Source organism: Hibiscus syriacus, unplaced genomic scaffold (genome assembly GCF_006381635.1).
Source record: "Hibiscus syriacus cultivar Baekdansim isolate YM2019G1 unplaced genomic scaffold, ASM638163v2 tig00110332_pilon, whole genome shotgun sequence".
NCBI classification, from domain to species: domain Eukaryota; kingdom Viridiplantae; phylum Streptophyta; class Magnoliopsida; order Malvales; family Malvaceae; genus Hibiscus; species Hibiscus syriacus.
Genome location: NW_024062688.1, coordinates 8352442 through 8369780, shown reverse-complemented (window position 1 = coordinate 8369780; position 17339 = coordinate 8352442). Strand labels below are relative to the sequence as shown.

The window sequence follows — 17339 nt, the reverse complement described above, 5'->3', positions numbered from 1 at the left end:
GCTGAAATGTAAGTGCACCATCTCGAAGATTTCTGGACACTTGCTTCACTAATAAGATAGGTTGCTAGCAATGGCCAATCTGGAACAGAATACTGTTTTCATACTTGACCAGCCTCAGGGGAACTCCATTCCTGCCAATATAAAAATCACAGCAGTACTTAGTAACTAAATTAAAGAAGAATATGAACTTCAAACCACTTAAAGTGCTGCAATGCTTAAGTACAAACAAACTGAAATCTTTCACAAAAACGCTTGTAAGACTTTTCAAGTTGTTGGAGTGGATCAAAGGAACTAGTTAACATACTTGAAGATGTTAGTTTCTTAAGGAAGCTCTTGACAGTTCAATGCAAAAGGGGTTTGTAGGAAACCCAGACTCATAAACAAAGCTATTGTGTTAGCCTTGGCCATTTCCTTTATAAATGCTCCAATTTAAGCTTGCTAAAAACAACCAGATAAAAGTAGGCAAGTCAGTAATGAAAATTAGAAAATTAGAGGTGTAAACGAGTCGAGTTGAGCTCAAATATTGTCGAGCTCGACTCGATTCGAAAAGTTTAAAATTGAGCTCAATTCGAAAGTGAACTTAAAATTATTAACCTCAAATGGACACGGTTTAATATTTTAAATAATTTTATTTAACAAATTTAAATGTAATTTAAAAATCATAAATCCATAATATTATAATATCATATCAAATATTTTTTAATTTATATGGTACAAATTTAATATTTATAATATAAAATTAAAAAATGATATTTATTTTATATATATCTATTTTATTTTCAATTCAATGAACCTAATAAAAATTATTTAAATTAAATTTAAGAGTAAAATTAAAATATTTCTTAATGGTTTTGTGCATGTTTTGTAACAAAATTAAAATTTAACATTCATTATGTAACTTTTAAAAGTTAAGTATTCAAAAAGATAATTTTTACATAGTTTAATGACTATTTGTAAATTTTACCCTATAAAATTAATGGTGAATTGCAATGAATGACATACATTATAGAACTTTCCATATATATATATATTAATCCTTTTATGCAATTTTTATCGGTACGAACGATAATTAGATAATATTTAAAAGATTTGATAATGAATATTCAAATGCTCACGTAAATGTTGTGCTCGAATATAAAATCTTTAAAAATAATAATATCTCTTAACCAATAAGTTCACTTGATTTATGATTATACCTTTCATGTATTCTTATATTCGGTTTCGGATATGAATTGTTAAAATGAATTATAATGTATGTCTTTACTCATTTTCATTAATAATATTTAATGTTTTTAATAGATAATCTCCAAAAACTTTTTTTTTTGATAAGTAATCTCCAAAAACTTATTATTAGTTATTTGAATGTATTTCCCGACACTCGATGTTCTACATTTGGCTTTTGTGCTTTCTTTGGTGATAGTCTGATATCTTGGAAGTCGGAAAAACAAGCCATTGTTAGTCGTTCTTCATGTGAGGTTGAATATCATGCTATAGAAATACCTACTTGCGAGTCAGTTTGGCTCGCCTCTTTGCTGTCTCATTTCACATCTTCATCGATCGTGCTCGGTTATATTGTGACAATCAAGCTGTGATCCATTTGACAACCAACCAAGTTTTCCATGAAAGGACCAAACACATTGAGATCAATTGTTATTTTGTGCGCGATAAGGTCAAGACTGAAGTTTTGAAGCTCTTTACCGTTCAATCTTCTGATCAACTAGTTGATGTGTTTACCAAGACTCTTCGGCCTCTTTTGCATCGTGTTTTTGTTGACAAGATGGGCCTCTTTAATATCCATGCAGTCCCATCTAGAGGGGTGTTAGGTTATATCATTATTTATGTGTTTGTTCGTTAGGTTGGTTAGCTTTCTGTTAATTTTGGAAGTTAGTTTGTAATGTCTCAACAATCATTTGTGATGAGTGAATGTCTCCCGCAGACTTTTAATGACACATGTTATTCACCAAAGCACTAATTCAATTTCTTAATGAAACGAACTTAAGCAATTAAGTTGAATTCCTTGAAAAATATGAAATTACTGTAATAGAGAGGATAAAAGGAGAAGCAAGAGGGAAGAGTAAGAAAAACAGAGAATAGAATTAAAAGATGAGAGAAGATGAGATATTGTAATCGTATTTATATTGGCCAAAGTACATAATTGATCCCTCGATTATAGGATATTATTTTGTTGAATCCCCAATTATTAAAAGTTACAAAATGATCCCCGACTATTGAGAATTGCTTTGTTGAGTCCCTCAGCTATTAAAAGTTACAAAATGGTCATTCGACTATTCATTATATTTCAAACTCGTCCTTTTCTGTTAAAAAATTAAGGATCGTCTGAGCTGGATGTTAATATGCTGACTAAGATATAATAACCGTTTGAGATTATAAGATTAAATTTTATCATATATCAGTTAATATATTAACGTCTAACTCAAAATGCCGTTAATTTTTTTTAATGAAAAAGGACTAGTTTGAAACTTAAAGAATAGTCGAGTGATTATTTTATAACTTTTAAGAGTCAATGGACTCAACAAAGGAACTCCCTATAATCGGGAGATTATTTTGTAATTTTTAATAATTAAAGACTCAACAAAATAAAATCTTATAATTAGACGACTATCTATGTACTTTCACCGTTTATATTTTATATCGTTCTTTCCATTCTTTATTGCATTTAATAGCTAACTAATATAACCAACAAGGCATTAGATAATTTTAGAATGTCTTTTCTAGCATGTATTCTTGAGTAAATTATCGTTTAATAGTTAAATTATCAGTTTTAATTCATTTTAATATTTAAAATTTTAAAATTTTTAAAATCATATATAAAGTTTATTTTTTGTTTCATTTTAGTACTATGCCGTTAAAATTTTTAGTTTTTGTTTTATTTTATTATCCGGTTCAAAATTTAAGGTTGAGTTTTGAAAAGAATTAAATGTTTAGGTACTAAAACGGGCCAAAATCGATAGTTTAAGTACTAAACGTGTTAAGTTTTTAACGACGGGCAATAAAATAAAATGAAAACTAAACATTCGATATGGTTTTTAAAAAAATAATTAAGTTTAAATACTAAAATAAACCAAAATTAATAGTTTGAACTTTGATAAACTGTCTTACCTGGTAGTATTGTCTTCACGTGGCATTTCTTGAACTTTGTACTTGTACAATATTGATTATCAACGTTTCAGTACTTTGCATGATTTTGAGGTTTTAGACAAGGTTGAACTTTGCTTTGTGAACTGCTTTTCATCTACCTTGTCATACTGTTATGGTCTCGTGATGGAAGTTGAGATTTTCATATTACCCTTTGATATTGTTTTTCTTTTTCGTTTTCGAAAACCCTAAACCTTGATCTATGGATCTTATTATTTTGTACCATTTAGGCATCAAAGTATGATGTGCACAAATGACTGTTTTCCCAAGCATTAAGAGGACCTTTTTAATTGTTTTATTCGTAATCCAATTTATTTTATTCGTAATGTTAAGATTTAAAATTTTTATATTGCTTAAAAAATTTAGTTTCTGATCATCTTACTAATATGAGGCACATAACATTTTCCTAAGTACTGTACACTGGAATTTGAAAAACTCTTCGTGTCCTCACCAAAAGCAGGACGCATCTACTTCAGCCAGCAAAAGCATCCTGCAAAGAGGGCATGTAGCATTCCAATAGTTCAACCACTTTACCAAGCATGCTGTTGCGGAAGACGGCTATCCGATAGAGCAAAATCGCAACTGATAATTTGAGAAAATAAAAATGAAGATAAAAAGAGACACAAAATTTACGTGGAAAACCCCTAAATAAAATAGGATAAAAACCACGGGCAACGGTAGAAGAATTTCACTATGAGAAAATAGGAATTACAACTTCTCTCGATCTACCAAGGAGAAAACAATGATAATTCTCTCTTGATAAAAAAAAGGAGAAAACAACTCTCAAGAAACTCTCTAAATTCTCTCTAATATTGGAAGAAAGCTAGAATGCTTTGGGATGGTTTTGAAGTTAAATGAGCTAGGGTATTTATAGTTGAAACTTGAGGACTAATCTTGTAAATACCCTAAAGTTTAGGGACTCAATTTGGTAGTTATGCCTTTATTATTTCAACAATTTGCAGCTACTTTATTGACTCCACAATTCCACTTGCACATTCGGTGCATTAATGCACCGAATAATTGGTTGAAATTTTAACAATCTCCCACTTGAAGATTTGATTGGAACAATCATATCTTCACACCATTCTTTCTACCTTGTACCATCATGTTGCTTACATCTCTGACAGGCCACAAGAGGATCGACACCAGGTAAATTTATCAGTGTTGATCGCTTTCGTCATGAAATCTGCTATGTTGTCTTTGGTATGGATCTTACCGTCCCTTCTTCCACCTTTTCACGAATGAAATGGTACTGAACTCGTATGTGCTTTGTCCTTGAATGAAATGTTGGATTTCTGATGCAAGGCGCTTTGACTGTCATAAAACAGAGAAACATACTCTTGATTGTGCCCAAGCTCCTCCAATAGCATCTTCAACCTAATTGCTTCTTTACTGGCTTGTGTAGCTGCTACATATTCTGCTTCTGTTGTGGATGTAGCCACAACTGTCTGCAATTTTGAAACCCAACTTACAGCTCCACCAGCAACTTTGAACACATATCATGTAGTAGATTTGCTTTTATCCAAATCCCCTACATAGTTAGAATCGACATACCCATTTATAAGTAAGTTTGATCCTTCGTAACATAATGCAATATTTGAGGTCTCTTTGATGTATCTTAGGATCCTCTTTACAATATTCCAATGCTCTTTGCCTGGATTTGCCATGTACCGACTAATCACTCCCACTGCTTGTGCAATGTCTAGTCTTGTGCATATCATAGCAAACATTAAACTTCCCACTGCTGATGCATACGGCACTCGAGACATCTCCATCCTCTCTTCTTCACTGCTAGGACGCATACTGGAGGATAATTTGAAGTTAATAGGAAGAGGGGTAGAAATTGGCTTACAATCTTGCATGCTGAATCGTGACAAGATCTTCTTCAAATAATTCTTTTATGAAAGCCAAATCTTCCTATTACTTTTGTCTCGGTGAATTTGCATCCCTAGAATCTTGTTTGTTGATCCCAAGTCCTTCATTTCAAATTCCCTAGCCAGTTGTGCCTTCAATTCTTCAATATGATCTTTGTTGGGTCCTACAACCAACATGTCATCCACATACAATAACAATATAACAAAATCGTTATCACCAGACCTCTTGAAATAAGCACAAGTGTCAGCATTAAGCCTGTTGTATCCAAGGCACATAATGAAGGAATCAAATCTCTTATACCAACACCTCGGCGCCTGCTTTAGACCGTACAGAGATTTGTTCAACCTGCAAACCAAGTTCTTCTTTTCTTTTTCTTCAAAACCTTCAGGCTGGAGCATATAAATTTCTTCTTCAAGATTTCCATGAAGAAAAGTTGTTTTAACATCTAGCTGCTCTAGATGTAAGTCCAATGTAGCACACATTGCCAAAACTACTCGAACTGTTGTTAGTCGAACCACAGGAGAAAATATTTCATTGAAATCAATACCTTCTTTTTGAGCATATCCTTTGACCACCAGTCTTGCACGATACCTCTCAACTTGATCGTCACCATTTCGCTTGATTTTGAAGACCCATTTGTTACCAATTGGCTTCCTTCCTTGTGGTAGTGGCACAAGGTCCCATGTATTATTTTTATGAAGGGCTTCGATTTCTTCTTGCATCGCCATCATCCACAGTGAAGCATCTGAGCTGTTTATTGCCTCCTGGTATGTTGATGGCTCACCGTCCTCTGTTAAAAGACAGTATGCAATATTACCTTCTATAACATAATCTGAGTGCCAATTGGGACGTCTTCTCACACGATCTTATTGACGAGTTGTTGGAGCTTCAGAATTCTCTGGTTCTTGTTCATCTTGTGTTGGTTCTGCTTCAGAAGAATCTCATTGTTCAACCTCTTTTTCCACATGTATCTATGTAGTCTCTGAATTTTTAGTGCTATCATCGTCTTCTTTTCTTTGTAGCTTATCTTCTACAAAGATGACATCCCTGCTGATGATCACTTTACGGGCAGTGGGATCCCACAAGCGATACCCCTTTACTCCATCAGCATACCCCAAGAATTTGCATTTCCTGGATTTTGGATCCAACTTTGAGATTTCTTGGGAGTTGTACATCACGTACACAATACTTCCAAATATATGGAGGTTTGAATAATCAACTGGTTTACCAGTCCACATCTCTATTGGTGTCTTCAGCTCTATTGCAGTTGATGGAGCTCGATTCACCAAATAACAGGCGGTATTGACAGCTTCTGCCCAGAATGATTTTTCTAGGCCTGCATCCCTCAACATTGCTCTTGTTCTTTCTAACAAGGTTCTATTCATCCGCTCTGCCACTCCATTTTGTTGAGGAGTGTTTGCCACTGTGAACTGTCTTTTGATGCCTTCTTTCATGCAAAAGTCATCAAATTCTTCGCTTGTGTATTCTCCTCCATTATCTGTTTTGAAACACTTGATCGTATTTACAGAATCAAGTTCCACCCGCGCTTTGAAGTTTTTGAAAGTGGAAAACACATCTGACTTCTTCTTAATGGGGTACACCCAACATCTCCTGGAGTAGTCATCAATAAATGAGACAAATTATTTTGCTCCGCCTAGGGATGTAACTGGTGCTTGCCATACGTCAGAGTGAACCAATTCTAAAACACTTTTTCCTCTAGAATTTGATGTGTTGAATTTTAACCGGTGTTGATTACTTGTTATGCAATGCTCACACAAAGGAAGTGATACCTTTGTTAAGCCTGGAAGTAGCTTCTGCTTCTACCAAAGTCTCTCCCTTCAGCATGTACAAGTTTGCAGCTATCTTTTCACCTTTCAGCACCACAAGCGCTCCACGGAACACCTTCATGATTCCTTTCCGTGTTTCAATCTTGCTTGCATTATTATCCAACAATCCGTAGGATAATAAATTTTTCTTCAGGCCTTTCACGTGCCGCACATCTCGAACAACTTTAATTGTTCCATCATACATCTTCAATTTGATGGTTCCCACGCCAATGATCTCTAAGGCATGATCATTGCAACTATACACAGATCCTCCTGAGACAGGTTTATAATGATGGAACCATTCTCTTCTTGAGGTCATGTGATATGTTGCTCCCGAATCAAAGAGCCATATGTCTGCATATCTCTTTCTACATTCCACGGTGGTTGACGCTTCACAATATAGAGCATCTCCATCATCTGAAGTGTTTGCGATATTGCATTGTGGATTGAAGTTTTTATTTAGACTCCAACAATCCTTCTTCAAATGACCCTTCTTTCCACAATTGTAACACTTTAAATTCTTCTTGCTCCTTGACTTCGATCTACTATATTTGTGACTGCTGCTTTGGCCACGTTCTGTTGATCTCCCTCTCATCGTTGTCAATGCTTCTGCTTGTTGCAGATTTACTTGTCTGTCTTCCTTGTTCTTGCGCCGATTTTCTTCTTGTAGAACAGCAGCTGCAACGTCATCGAAGACTAGACTGGTGACATTACTATTTGTCAAGTTGATGATGAGTTGATCATACGAATCCGGTAGACTTTGAAGTAGAAGTTCAGCACGTTCTTGTTCTCCTATTTTACAGCTTAAGGATGTAAGCTGAGAAAATAAAGTGTTCAGCGTGTTTAAGTGCTCCGTCACTGAAGTAGATTCTGGCATCCGGAAAGTGTACAATTTCCTCTTAAGGAAACTTTTATTGTGCAACGATGTTGCCTCATACAATTTGGTGAGATGATCCCATATCTCCTTAGATGTCTTCTTCTCCTCGATGCTTGGCAATACTTCATCTGCTAATGCTAGATGAAAGTTTGACATAGCATTCCCGTCCATTTCGATCCATTTGTTGTCATCTGTGAAATCCACCGGCCTTTCACTGATAGCTGCTAGACAACCGTCTTTCCTCAGGATGACCTTCATCTTCAATTTCCACAATGAGAAATTTCTCCCATTGAATTTTTCAATATCAAATTTCGTTGCCATAGCTTCTTTTACGGATAGCTCCCACTATTTCACTATCGTGAATAGTTTTCTAGAACCTTCAAAAAATGGGTAACAACTTCTTATTTTCTTATGTTGGAGGATCTACCTTTTGGTGGCAACCACAAAGACAGTAAGCAGATATTACACACTCAAATCTGGCTTTGATACCAATTGTTGCAGAAGACGGCTATCGGATAGAGCAAAATCGCAATTGATAGTTTGAGAAAATAAAAATGAAGATAAAAAGAGACACAAAATTTACGTGGAAAACCCCTAAATAAAATAGGGTAAAAACCACGGGCAACGGTAGAAGAATTTCACTATGAGAAAAATAGGAATTACAACTTCTCTCGATCTACCAAGGAGAAAACAATGATAATTCCCTCTTAATAAAAAAAAGGATAAAACAACTCTCAAGAAACTCTCTAAATTCTCTCTAGTATTGGAAGAAAGCTGGAATGTTTTGGGATGGTTTTGAAGTTAAATGAGCTAGGGTATTTATAGTTGAAACTTGAGAACTAATCTTGTAAATACCCTAAAGTTTAGGGACTCAATTTAGTAGTTATGCCTTTATTATTTCAACAATTTGCAGCTACTTTATTGACTCCACAATTCCACTTGCACACTTACAGATTCGGTGCATTAATGCACCGAATAATTGGTTGAAATTTCAACACATGCCTTGTGAAAGAGATGGCCACTTGACAAGCTATTAACCTCCGATTCAGGCTCGAATCGAGTCAGGCGAACAGAACAGTCATGCTCTGGCTGCTTGCACCTACATACATCATTGAACCGAATTGCCGGGGTCATACAACGAAACTCTCCAATGTGATAGTAATAAGGCTGAAATCAAATGATTCCGACGGGGTTTCAACAGAATCCAAGGGTGGTAGTGATGATTATGAGATGAGAGATGGAAACAGACAACATGAAGGATTATACAAACAAAGAGGTAGGTTCAATATGACCTTTCAGAAGCATTTTTCATAATCAAGATATAGCCATGTCGATATCCATCATCAAAGTTTTAACCATTCTCTCAACATAATCATAAACAGTGCCGATGGAGTTTCACAATACATTTGCAATATCGACCTTAAGCCTTGGCATTTCTGGTATAAAAAAGGGTATAAATCCATTAGGGTTTCGACGTCTACTGGGACATCCGTTCCGCTAAACTCAACGGCGGCCTCGAACTGACATTGGATTATTACTTCGCCCTCGTTGCAGATCAAGAAGTGGTACTACTGTTGGGGGATTACAAGAAGAAAGCGTTCAAGAGAACAAAATGCAGACCGGCATTGGTGGAACCACTGCTGTATTACAAGAAGGAAAACGTGTTTGCCAAGAAAACCTTCGCGACACGAGCTCAGTTCGGCTAGAAGCAAAAGGAGCACGATATCGTCGTGGAGAGCTCGACGAGCGGATCAAAAGACCCCAAAATGTGGATGAGCATGGACGGGGTAGTGTTGATACACGTTAGGAATTTGCAGTGGAAGTTCAGGGGAAACCAGTTGGTATTGGTGGATAAACAACCGGTGCAAGTGATGTGAGATGTGCATGATTGGTTGTTTACTTGTTTAGCAGCACCCGAATGGGTCACGGGTTGTTCATATTCACGCCGGTGGCAGCTGAAGTCGACAGTGACATCGAGGGAAGTGGCCATGGAGGGGACAGTGATACCAGCACCGGGAGTAGGTATTATTCTTCAGGCAGCCCCATTAATACTTGCGAGTTCAGCTTGTTTCTTTATGCATGGAAGATTGGGTGATAGTCACAGTCTGCAATTCTGTCAAGTTCCATTAAAATGAAAATGCTTTTACGGGGAGATAGTTTATAATCATTCATGTATATTGTATATTCTCCTTCGATTATAATGTAGATTATAATCGTTCAAGTTATTGAGGCAGATAGAGTTGATGCTTTCCCCATACACAGAAAGTTGCCACATGATTTAGAATCATTAACATATTCACTGTTCATATCCAATTGCATAATTGAAAAACCAAAAATTTAGTCTTTAATTAAGTAATTTGTTTGTTTGCGATTTTTCCTTATTTCTTCAATTCATCTTTCGTTTTAAATCTATCTTCTTCTTTAAATTCAGTTATTTCGGTTCAATAAGAGCATGTATTGTGTTTTCAAATCTTAAATTTCTGCTTGTATGTATGCATGAGTGTTCTATATTCGAATGATTTGGTGAGAAGACAATTCATTGATCCTTGACAAGTTTACATTTTCGAGTATGTAACAAAATTGTTTTTGGTTTCAGATTAAAGACAAATGTAGAATTCATTTGGGTTAGACTTTGATTTGTTTTGTTTTGTACTCTAATAAGATTTTGGAGGTCTTTTGATCTTGTTTGATTTGCATGATATGGATGTGAGTGCGCTGGATATTAGTGTTTCCTATGTGTGGGATAAAGCATGCTATAGAGTTCAAACTTGGGATTTCGTTGATTAGTTTGTTTGGACAAGCCACAAAACATGTAAACGGTACCATGTTAAACGATCTTAAATGTCCAAAATGGTTAGTTGAGTAATGAAGCCAAATGTTAACTTGATGTGATGAAGCGTAGTCAAATTTTAACTTGATGTAATGAAGCATGGTTCTGGTGTCTTTTGATGAATTAAGTATGTCTAAACATATTTATCCACTCAACACAACTTAGAAGGAAGGGAAAAATACGTAGAAATAAATAAATTAAATGTATAAATCTAATAGTAAAACCTGTCGACTTTTTGTGAAAATAATATTATCAATTTAACCAACAGAAACAAGGAGAGTCTGAGCTTGGAAACTAATCATAATTTCAGCTGCAACAGCCACGTTGTTGAGAAGCAGGGCCATCCCTTCCTCCATAGGCAGATGCTTGATTAACTTGTCCAATTTTAATGCCATAGGACTGCAAAAACAGATCGAACAACGTCAAGATTCATCCTAAGATTTCTTGTGAACCTAATTTGAAGCTAACCTCATTTGATATGTCAATAAATCCATCCCGAATTTTCTTGTCGATTTTTGAAGCTGTGCTTAGAAATGCCTGCAATAATCTTCTTGTCATAAGTTTTAGCCGAATGAAAGCTTATTTAGAGCATAAGAAGAGAAGTAAATGTTTTCACCTCCTCAACGTTTTGAGCCGTTTTGGCCGAGGCCTCCATGAATATGAGTCCATGTTCCCTGGCAAACTGCCCACCTTCCTCTGTGCTCACTGCCCTTCTATGAGCCAAATCACACTTGTTGCCAATAAGCATGACTGTCATATTTGCATTTGCATGCAGCCTCGCTTCCTCCAACCAGCTACCCAAGTGATTGAAAGTCTCCCTCCTGGGCATTTGTCATCAACCATATACAGATGCAGATTTGTTATTACTGCATCCAACGGCGTATATAAAATTGTCTATCTAAATAATATATGATCGGTTCTTGAACTTACTTAACTCAGAGTTCTGAAAAGAACAAATATATACCTAGTAATATCATAAACTAGAAGTGCACCCGCAGCACCACGGTAGTAAGACCTTGTAATGGATCTGAATGATTCTTGGCCTGCCTGCAAAAACAAAGCAAATTCAGCACCATAACTGAAAAAGAAACAACATGCTTCAGATGTTAAATGTCATAAATTGAGAGAAACATGTGTCCAACGTCACATTATATTCAGGGATGAATAGAGATGGGCTAACGGAGACGATCGTCTCATGAAAGCTTCAAATGCTCTTATAGTTTAAATGTTTCTTTTATATATTTTTTAATTAAAAATCTATTTTCATCGACTAAAATTTTATAATTTCATATCTAACATAAAATCATTTACATGAGAAAGTAACTTCATTCAAAAACATTTCAAAGCCTTTTAAAATAAAAGTTGAAAAAGCAACCGTATCCCAAATCTGAAGCTTTATTGGCTTGTTCTCAATAGTGATCATTCTGGCTCCAAATTCAACACCAATGGTTAAATCATGAACAGTCTGAAACCGTTTGTCAGTGAATTGCAAAAGAAGACATGATTTTCCGACTCCTGCAAGATCAATAGCAATGTTTTTAATACTGATTTTGTGAATCACAAAAGATGATCGGCGACGAACAGGTTGTTAAAATATGCATCGTCAATAATGAACATGTTTAAAAGTTTAATGCCAAAATCGATACACCCTAAAATTCAAATGTCAAGAACAGCGCCCTTTTGAACAGTCGTCACAAAGCGACGTTGGTTTTGTTCGCCTCGTTATAACCGAAAGATCTATTCATATCATTACAATTTGACTATCCACCAGAACTGAAGCTAAAACTAAAATCTAATATTATAATTGAAAATTTGAAAGTTTAAACACAACAGAAATCTTACCAGTATCTCCAATGATAATGTACTTGAAAAGGTAAGCGTACGACATCTGTTCTGGTCGTATTTGAAAGAATCCCAGATGCCCAAAACCTGAAACGTTTCTAATTTCGATTCATAAACAAACTATAATTCTATTACTCATAGATCCGTGAATTCAAATCAATGAAATTTACATAAGGAATTGTGTTAAATACTTTAAAAATTATTGATGAAATACTTTATGTAAAAGTAATATATTTTATTAAATAGTAAATGATTATAGACGATATGATCAAAGATTTAGGATCAGGTGGTCGAAATATATTTTTTAATGTTTGAATTATTTTCTCAAAATATTGTCTGGAATTGTTTTAAACAACCAAATATACATTGGAGAATTTATTGACGTTTTAAAATTTTAATTAAATTTATTATATTGTTATAGTCGTGGAAGATAAATATAGCTTATGTTGATTATGTTATAAATAGAATCTACACATGTCTTGCAGTTTTACAATGTATTACGAGCAATATGCAAATTACAACTACTCTAAATTTGTTCTTATAATCATCATCTTTTGTCTCCACTTCAGCAACACATAACATATGATCAACCTACTGATATGAATCATGTTACTGAAAATAAAAATGACACATTTTTACCATCATAAAACACTGTTGATTGCTCGATGCCTGAATGTTATTCTGTACATCGGTGTTAAAATGGAATAAAGTGTTTGAAGATTTTCAATCGCTTCAAATTGAAGTAAGAAGGATCGAATTGTAAAGGAAAGTAAACTTAATGGACCAAGTGTGAATTCTGGCCACAATTATCAGTGTTTCACATAGGTAAGGCAATACAATTTGATTCGGCTATCGAGTTCATGAAACTCTGGTATGATATTTCGAGCAATCCCCATGGTAAACTCAAGTGTATTTGGAGGTTTAACAACATAGTTTGAAATCAATGCAATTTAAATATAAACTTAAGAAGGTTAAAAAGAGGAAGCTAAAGAATATCATATTCTTGTTAAGAGATATAAATGAATATCATATTCTTGTTAAGAGATATAAAAGATTGAATTATAAATTTTGAGATTCAATGGTCGTCAGCAACAATGGTGAGCAATGGTTGAGGGCAGGAGACCTTAGGCGTTAAGAAAGGTTTTAGGTTTTTTTTTTATAGAATGTTAGAGTGAATGGAACAAAAATTTAAATCTAACTTGATATTTTGTCTAAAGTTTAGTTTTGTTTTATTTTAAGGTGTCATGCAATCATGATAACGAGAGTTAATAATTAATAATCAAGTTTTAATAGTCAATAATGTAAGTGAATAAAACATAGTTTTTCTAGGGTAAACTTTGTGAATGGTCTCTTTTATTTTCTATTTAACCGACTTTGATCACCGGTTTAAAAATTAAGCACGTTTGGTCCCTAACGTTATTGATCTGTTCGATTTTAGTCCCTCAGCTATTAACTTTGTTAACCCCTTAACAAAAGCCTGAGTTGGTAATTAAAAAATAAAAAGAAGAAGAAGAAACCCCAATAAGAATAATAACAAGTAGAAATAACTTGGATTTTTTTTTTTAAATAAACATGGATGTGTTTTTTTAATTTTTAATTATCATATAAGACTTCATTAATGGGTTAACGAACATTTAAGGTTGATGAACTTAAATTGGACAGACCGATAATGTAAATGATTAAACACGCTTAATTTTTAAATCGATAATCAAAGTTTGTCGGACAAAAAACAAAAGAGACTATTTACGTAATTTATCATTTTTTAAAATTTTGAAGACAAAAATAAAACTAAATAAAGCAAAAGTCATCATAATAGTATTTGAGTTTTTTTTTTAAGGTAAAGGAAAGTGATAATTCTTTTTATTTTCCCGATTAAAGACAATTTAGTCTTTTAATACCGGAGTGAGTCCGCCGGTATAACCATAAACTATTATTACTATTTTATTAATACAAACTAACTTAATCTCCAATAAAAAAACATATATCCATTAAAACAATATTTATTTCTTCACTTCATTCAAATTGAATTATATAACAAACTAAAAACAATAAAATAAAGCTAATTTATGTATTAAAATATAAATAATAAATAATACATGTACCAAATTAGCACAAGGTAGAAACTTTTGTTATCCTAAACACTTAAAAATCCTCAATTTGCATTTGTCATCTCTTATTGACAAATTATCGTAGTGGACTGCGTTTAAAATGGTTTCTCCATGCAACTAAAACCCTCAAACTAGAGTTCCACTAGGAATCAAGGCATCCTTTACTATCGTTACAATACCACTCTTTATGAAATATCCATCCGTTTCCTTTGCAGCTTCTTGCACATTGTCACTGTTAATGATCTGAAATTCCATTGCACCTCAATATTACTCATCGTTTTTCCCAAGGAGATGAAAAAAATAAAGACTAACCTTCACATCGTCGCCAATTCTAGCATTCTTGTCAATAATGGCTCTCTTGATGTGCGAATTCTTTCCTATACCAATTGGAACGCTCCCCTTTTCAGCTAGAAACTTTCTATCAGCCTCAGTCTGCAGGAAGAAGACAATGACGATTATTACCAATGAAAAATGTCAAAGGGGCTTGAGTGGTTAAAATGACGTTGTAGCACGACGTTCCAGTTATATTTGAGTATTTATTATCAAATGATTGAGATTTTTTCGACCATGTATTACCTCGTAATAATCTGCTCCCATCAGTAAGGTATCCTCTATGATTGCACCCTCTGAAATGCAAGATCGAAGACCCACAACTGAATGGCGAATTCTGCAGTTCTGCCAATCAACCCAACTTATCAAATATCCATTTTAAACCATTGGGAAATCAGAAAAAAAAACTAAGCCCCCCAAGAAACACACCTTAATAACACAGCCTTCACCGATAACACTATCTGTGACATCAGCATCCAGCATTTTGGATGGAGGCAAATAACGAGGCTGTGTGTAGATTGGAGATGAACGGTCATAGAAGCTGTGAGCAATACAAGTATCTAACTTATTCTTTCAAGGTGCTAAATGATAATATGCAGTGAAGAATCCATTAAAATACCTAAAATCTGGCACTGGCTTTTTGGTGATTCCCAGATTTGCATTGTAAAATGCCTCTATCGTACCAATGTCCTCCCAGTAGCCCTCATACAAGTAAGCTTGTACCTACATGAATTAACAAACAAACTACTTAGATTCAGAATGATAATGGACTGGTAATAGCCATGCATGCATGAAGTGAATGAATGCTTACCCTCATCCCAATTGAAGTAGCACCTGGAATGACTTCACTTCCAAAATCATTGGCGCCTGGGAACTTATTTGAAAGAAGATCCAACATCACGTTTTTACTCACAACATATATTCCCATACTAGCAATGAAAGGCATTTCTTTTGCTTTCTTATCATCAAGCCCTAAAATCGTCGTGTCTACCTAAACACAACACCATCAAAAATCAAAACCAAGAGCAGCAATGATCATAACCCTGAATATTGTTGTTCATGTGAAAATCTCATCATTCTACCTGCATAGCTTTCAGCTGGTCCCCTTTGGGCTTCTCAGAGAACTCAATTATTCGCCCGTCTTCATCAATCTTCATCAAACCAAATGCAGTGGCCCGTTTTTCATCCATCGGAAATGCAGCCACCGTAATGTCTGCATTTCTTTCTCTATGTGCCAGGATAAATCTTTCATAATCCATTCTATATAAGTGGTCCCCGGCAAGAACCAAAAACTCCAGAATATTATGCTCCTCAAACAGCCACAAATACTGCCTCACGGCATCTGCTGTCCCCTGTATACATTCGTTTTAAAAACGAAAAAATTAAAAACATAATTCATAAACACTACTTAAATTTTTATAAGTTGGTCTTCTCCTTGGCAAAAATATCCCGGTAGCTAACCTGGAACCAATTTGGGTTTTCAGGACTCTGCTGAGCAGCAAGAACTTCAACAAATCCTTCATTCTTATAACCACCCATGTTGCTCGAGTATGCCCGGGAAAGGTGGCGGTTGAGTGAAGCGGAATTGAACTGCGTCAGTACGTATATTTTAGATATATTACTGTTCAGGCAATTGCTGACGGGAATATCAATTAGCCTGTAATTTGCTCCCAACGGAACAGCTGGTTTTGCTCTCTTCTTTGTCAGTGGGTAAAGCCTTGTCCCTGCTCCGCCTCCTAATATAATCCCCAAGACACTCTGTCAAAACAATCACAATTTTCCAAACTTCCATAAATCAACAACAATAATAATAATAGAAAAGCGTCAATCGGGTGATCGGAAAAAAAAACGGAAAGTTACTCGACTAGTGTCCGGTTCAAGGCATGTCTGGGAGTTCCTGGAATCCGAAACGGCTTTTGGGGAGATGGTGAACGGAGTCCGTTTTGTTTGGTGGGAACCTGGAACGGTTGTGAAATCAACCTTGTCACCGAAAAGAGCGGAAGCGGAGAACGACAAGTTCGGAGGAGCAGTGGATGCACGGTGGCTCCGTGAAACGGAAGAACCGTTGATCGGTATGGTAGCGGACAACCTGAGAGCAGCCATGCACGCCATATGTGGTTTCAAGGTTTTACTCTAGAATGGGTGGCAGCTTTATGGATATGAAGTTTGATGAAGTAGTAGTTTTCATTCTAGGAAATATTTAAAGGGGATTTATGGGGCAAAATTAGTAATTGATTAACTTATGGCTGTTGTTTCACTCTACCTGCTTAAAATTCGTAACTACCCTTATGAAATGCAATTTATTTATCGTTTAATCAAAAACTATATTTATTTTTAGCTTTCAAGTTTGTTAATGCATTTGCAGCAGTTGCCTTTGACATCTAGCCAGCACTCAACAAATAATTGCACCCTATGTACTATATCTCAAATTTTGCTTCTGTATTTTGCATTTTTATAATTTTCACGTTAACCATACAACAAAACAAATTAATTTT

General features: G+C 35.0%; 2 protein-coding genes and 1 pseudogene across 2 annotated transcripts; 1 reads left to right on the top strand and 2 right to left on the bottom strand.

The window, feature by feature from the left end:
* Positions 1–8814: 8814 nt before the first annotated feature.
* LOC120120089 lies at positions 8815–9829 on the top strand (annotated as a pseudogene).
* A 1041-nt stretch (positions 9830–10870) lies between these two features.
* On the bottom strand, positions 10871–12527 carry LOC120120088 (ras-related protein RABB1c-like). The gene is made up of 6 exons (XM_039139828.1): positions 12407–12527; positions 11940–12079; positions 11529–11611; positions 11181–11385; positions 11033–11101; positions 10871–10963 (listed from the first exon to the last, which is right to left on the bottom strand). The coding sequence occupies exons 1-6, from the start codon at positions 12450–12452 to the stop codon at positions 10871–10873; spliced, it is 636 nt and encodes a 211-aa protein (XP_038995759.1). The 5' UTR covers positions 12453–12527.
* A 2113-nt stretch (positions 12528–14640) lies between these two features.
* Positions 14641–16956, bottom strand: LOC120119973 (glucose-1-phosphate adenylyltransferase small subunit, chloroplastic/amyloplastic-like). Its single transcript, XM_039139750.1, has 9 exons — positions 16705–16956; positions 16306–16602; positions 15927–16196; positions 15656–15835; positions 15464–15567; positions 15274–15385; positions 15091–15189; positions 14827–14946; positions 14641–14757 (listed from the first exon to the last, which is right to left on the bottom strand). The coding sequence occupies exons 1-9, from the start codon at positions 16954–16956 to the stop codon at positions 14641–14643; spliced, it is 1551 nt and encodes a 516-aa protein (XP_038995681.1).
* Between the last annotated feature and the right edge of the window lie 383 nt (positions 16957–17339).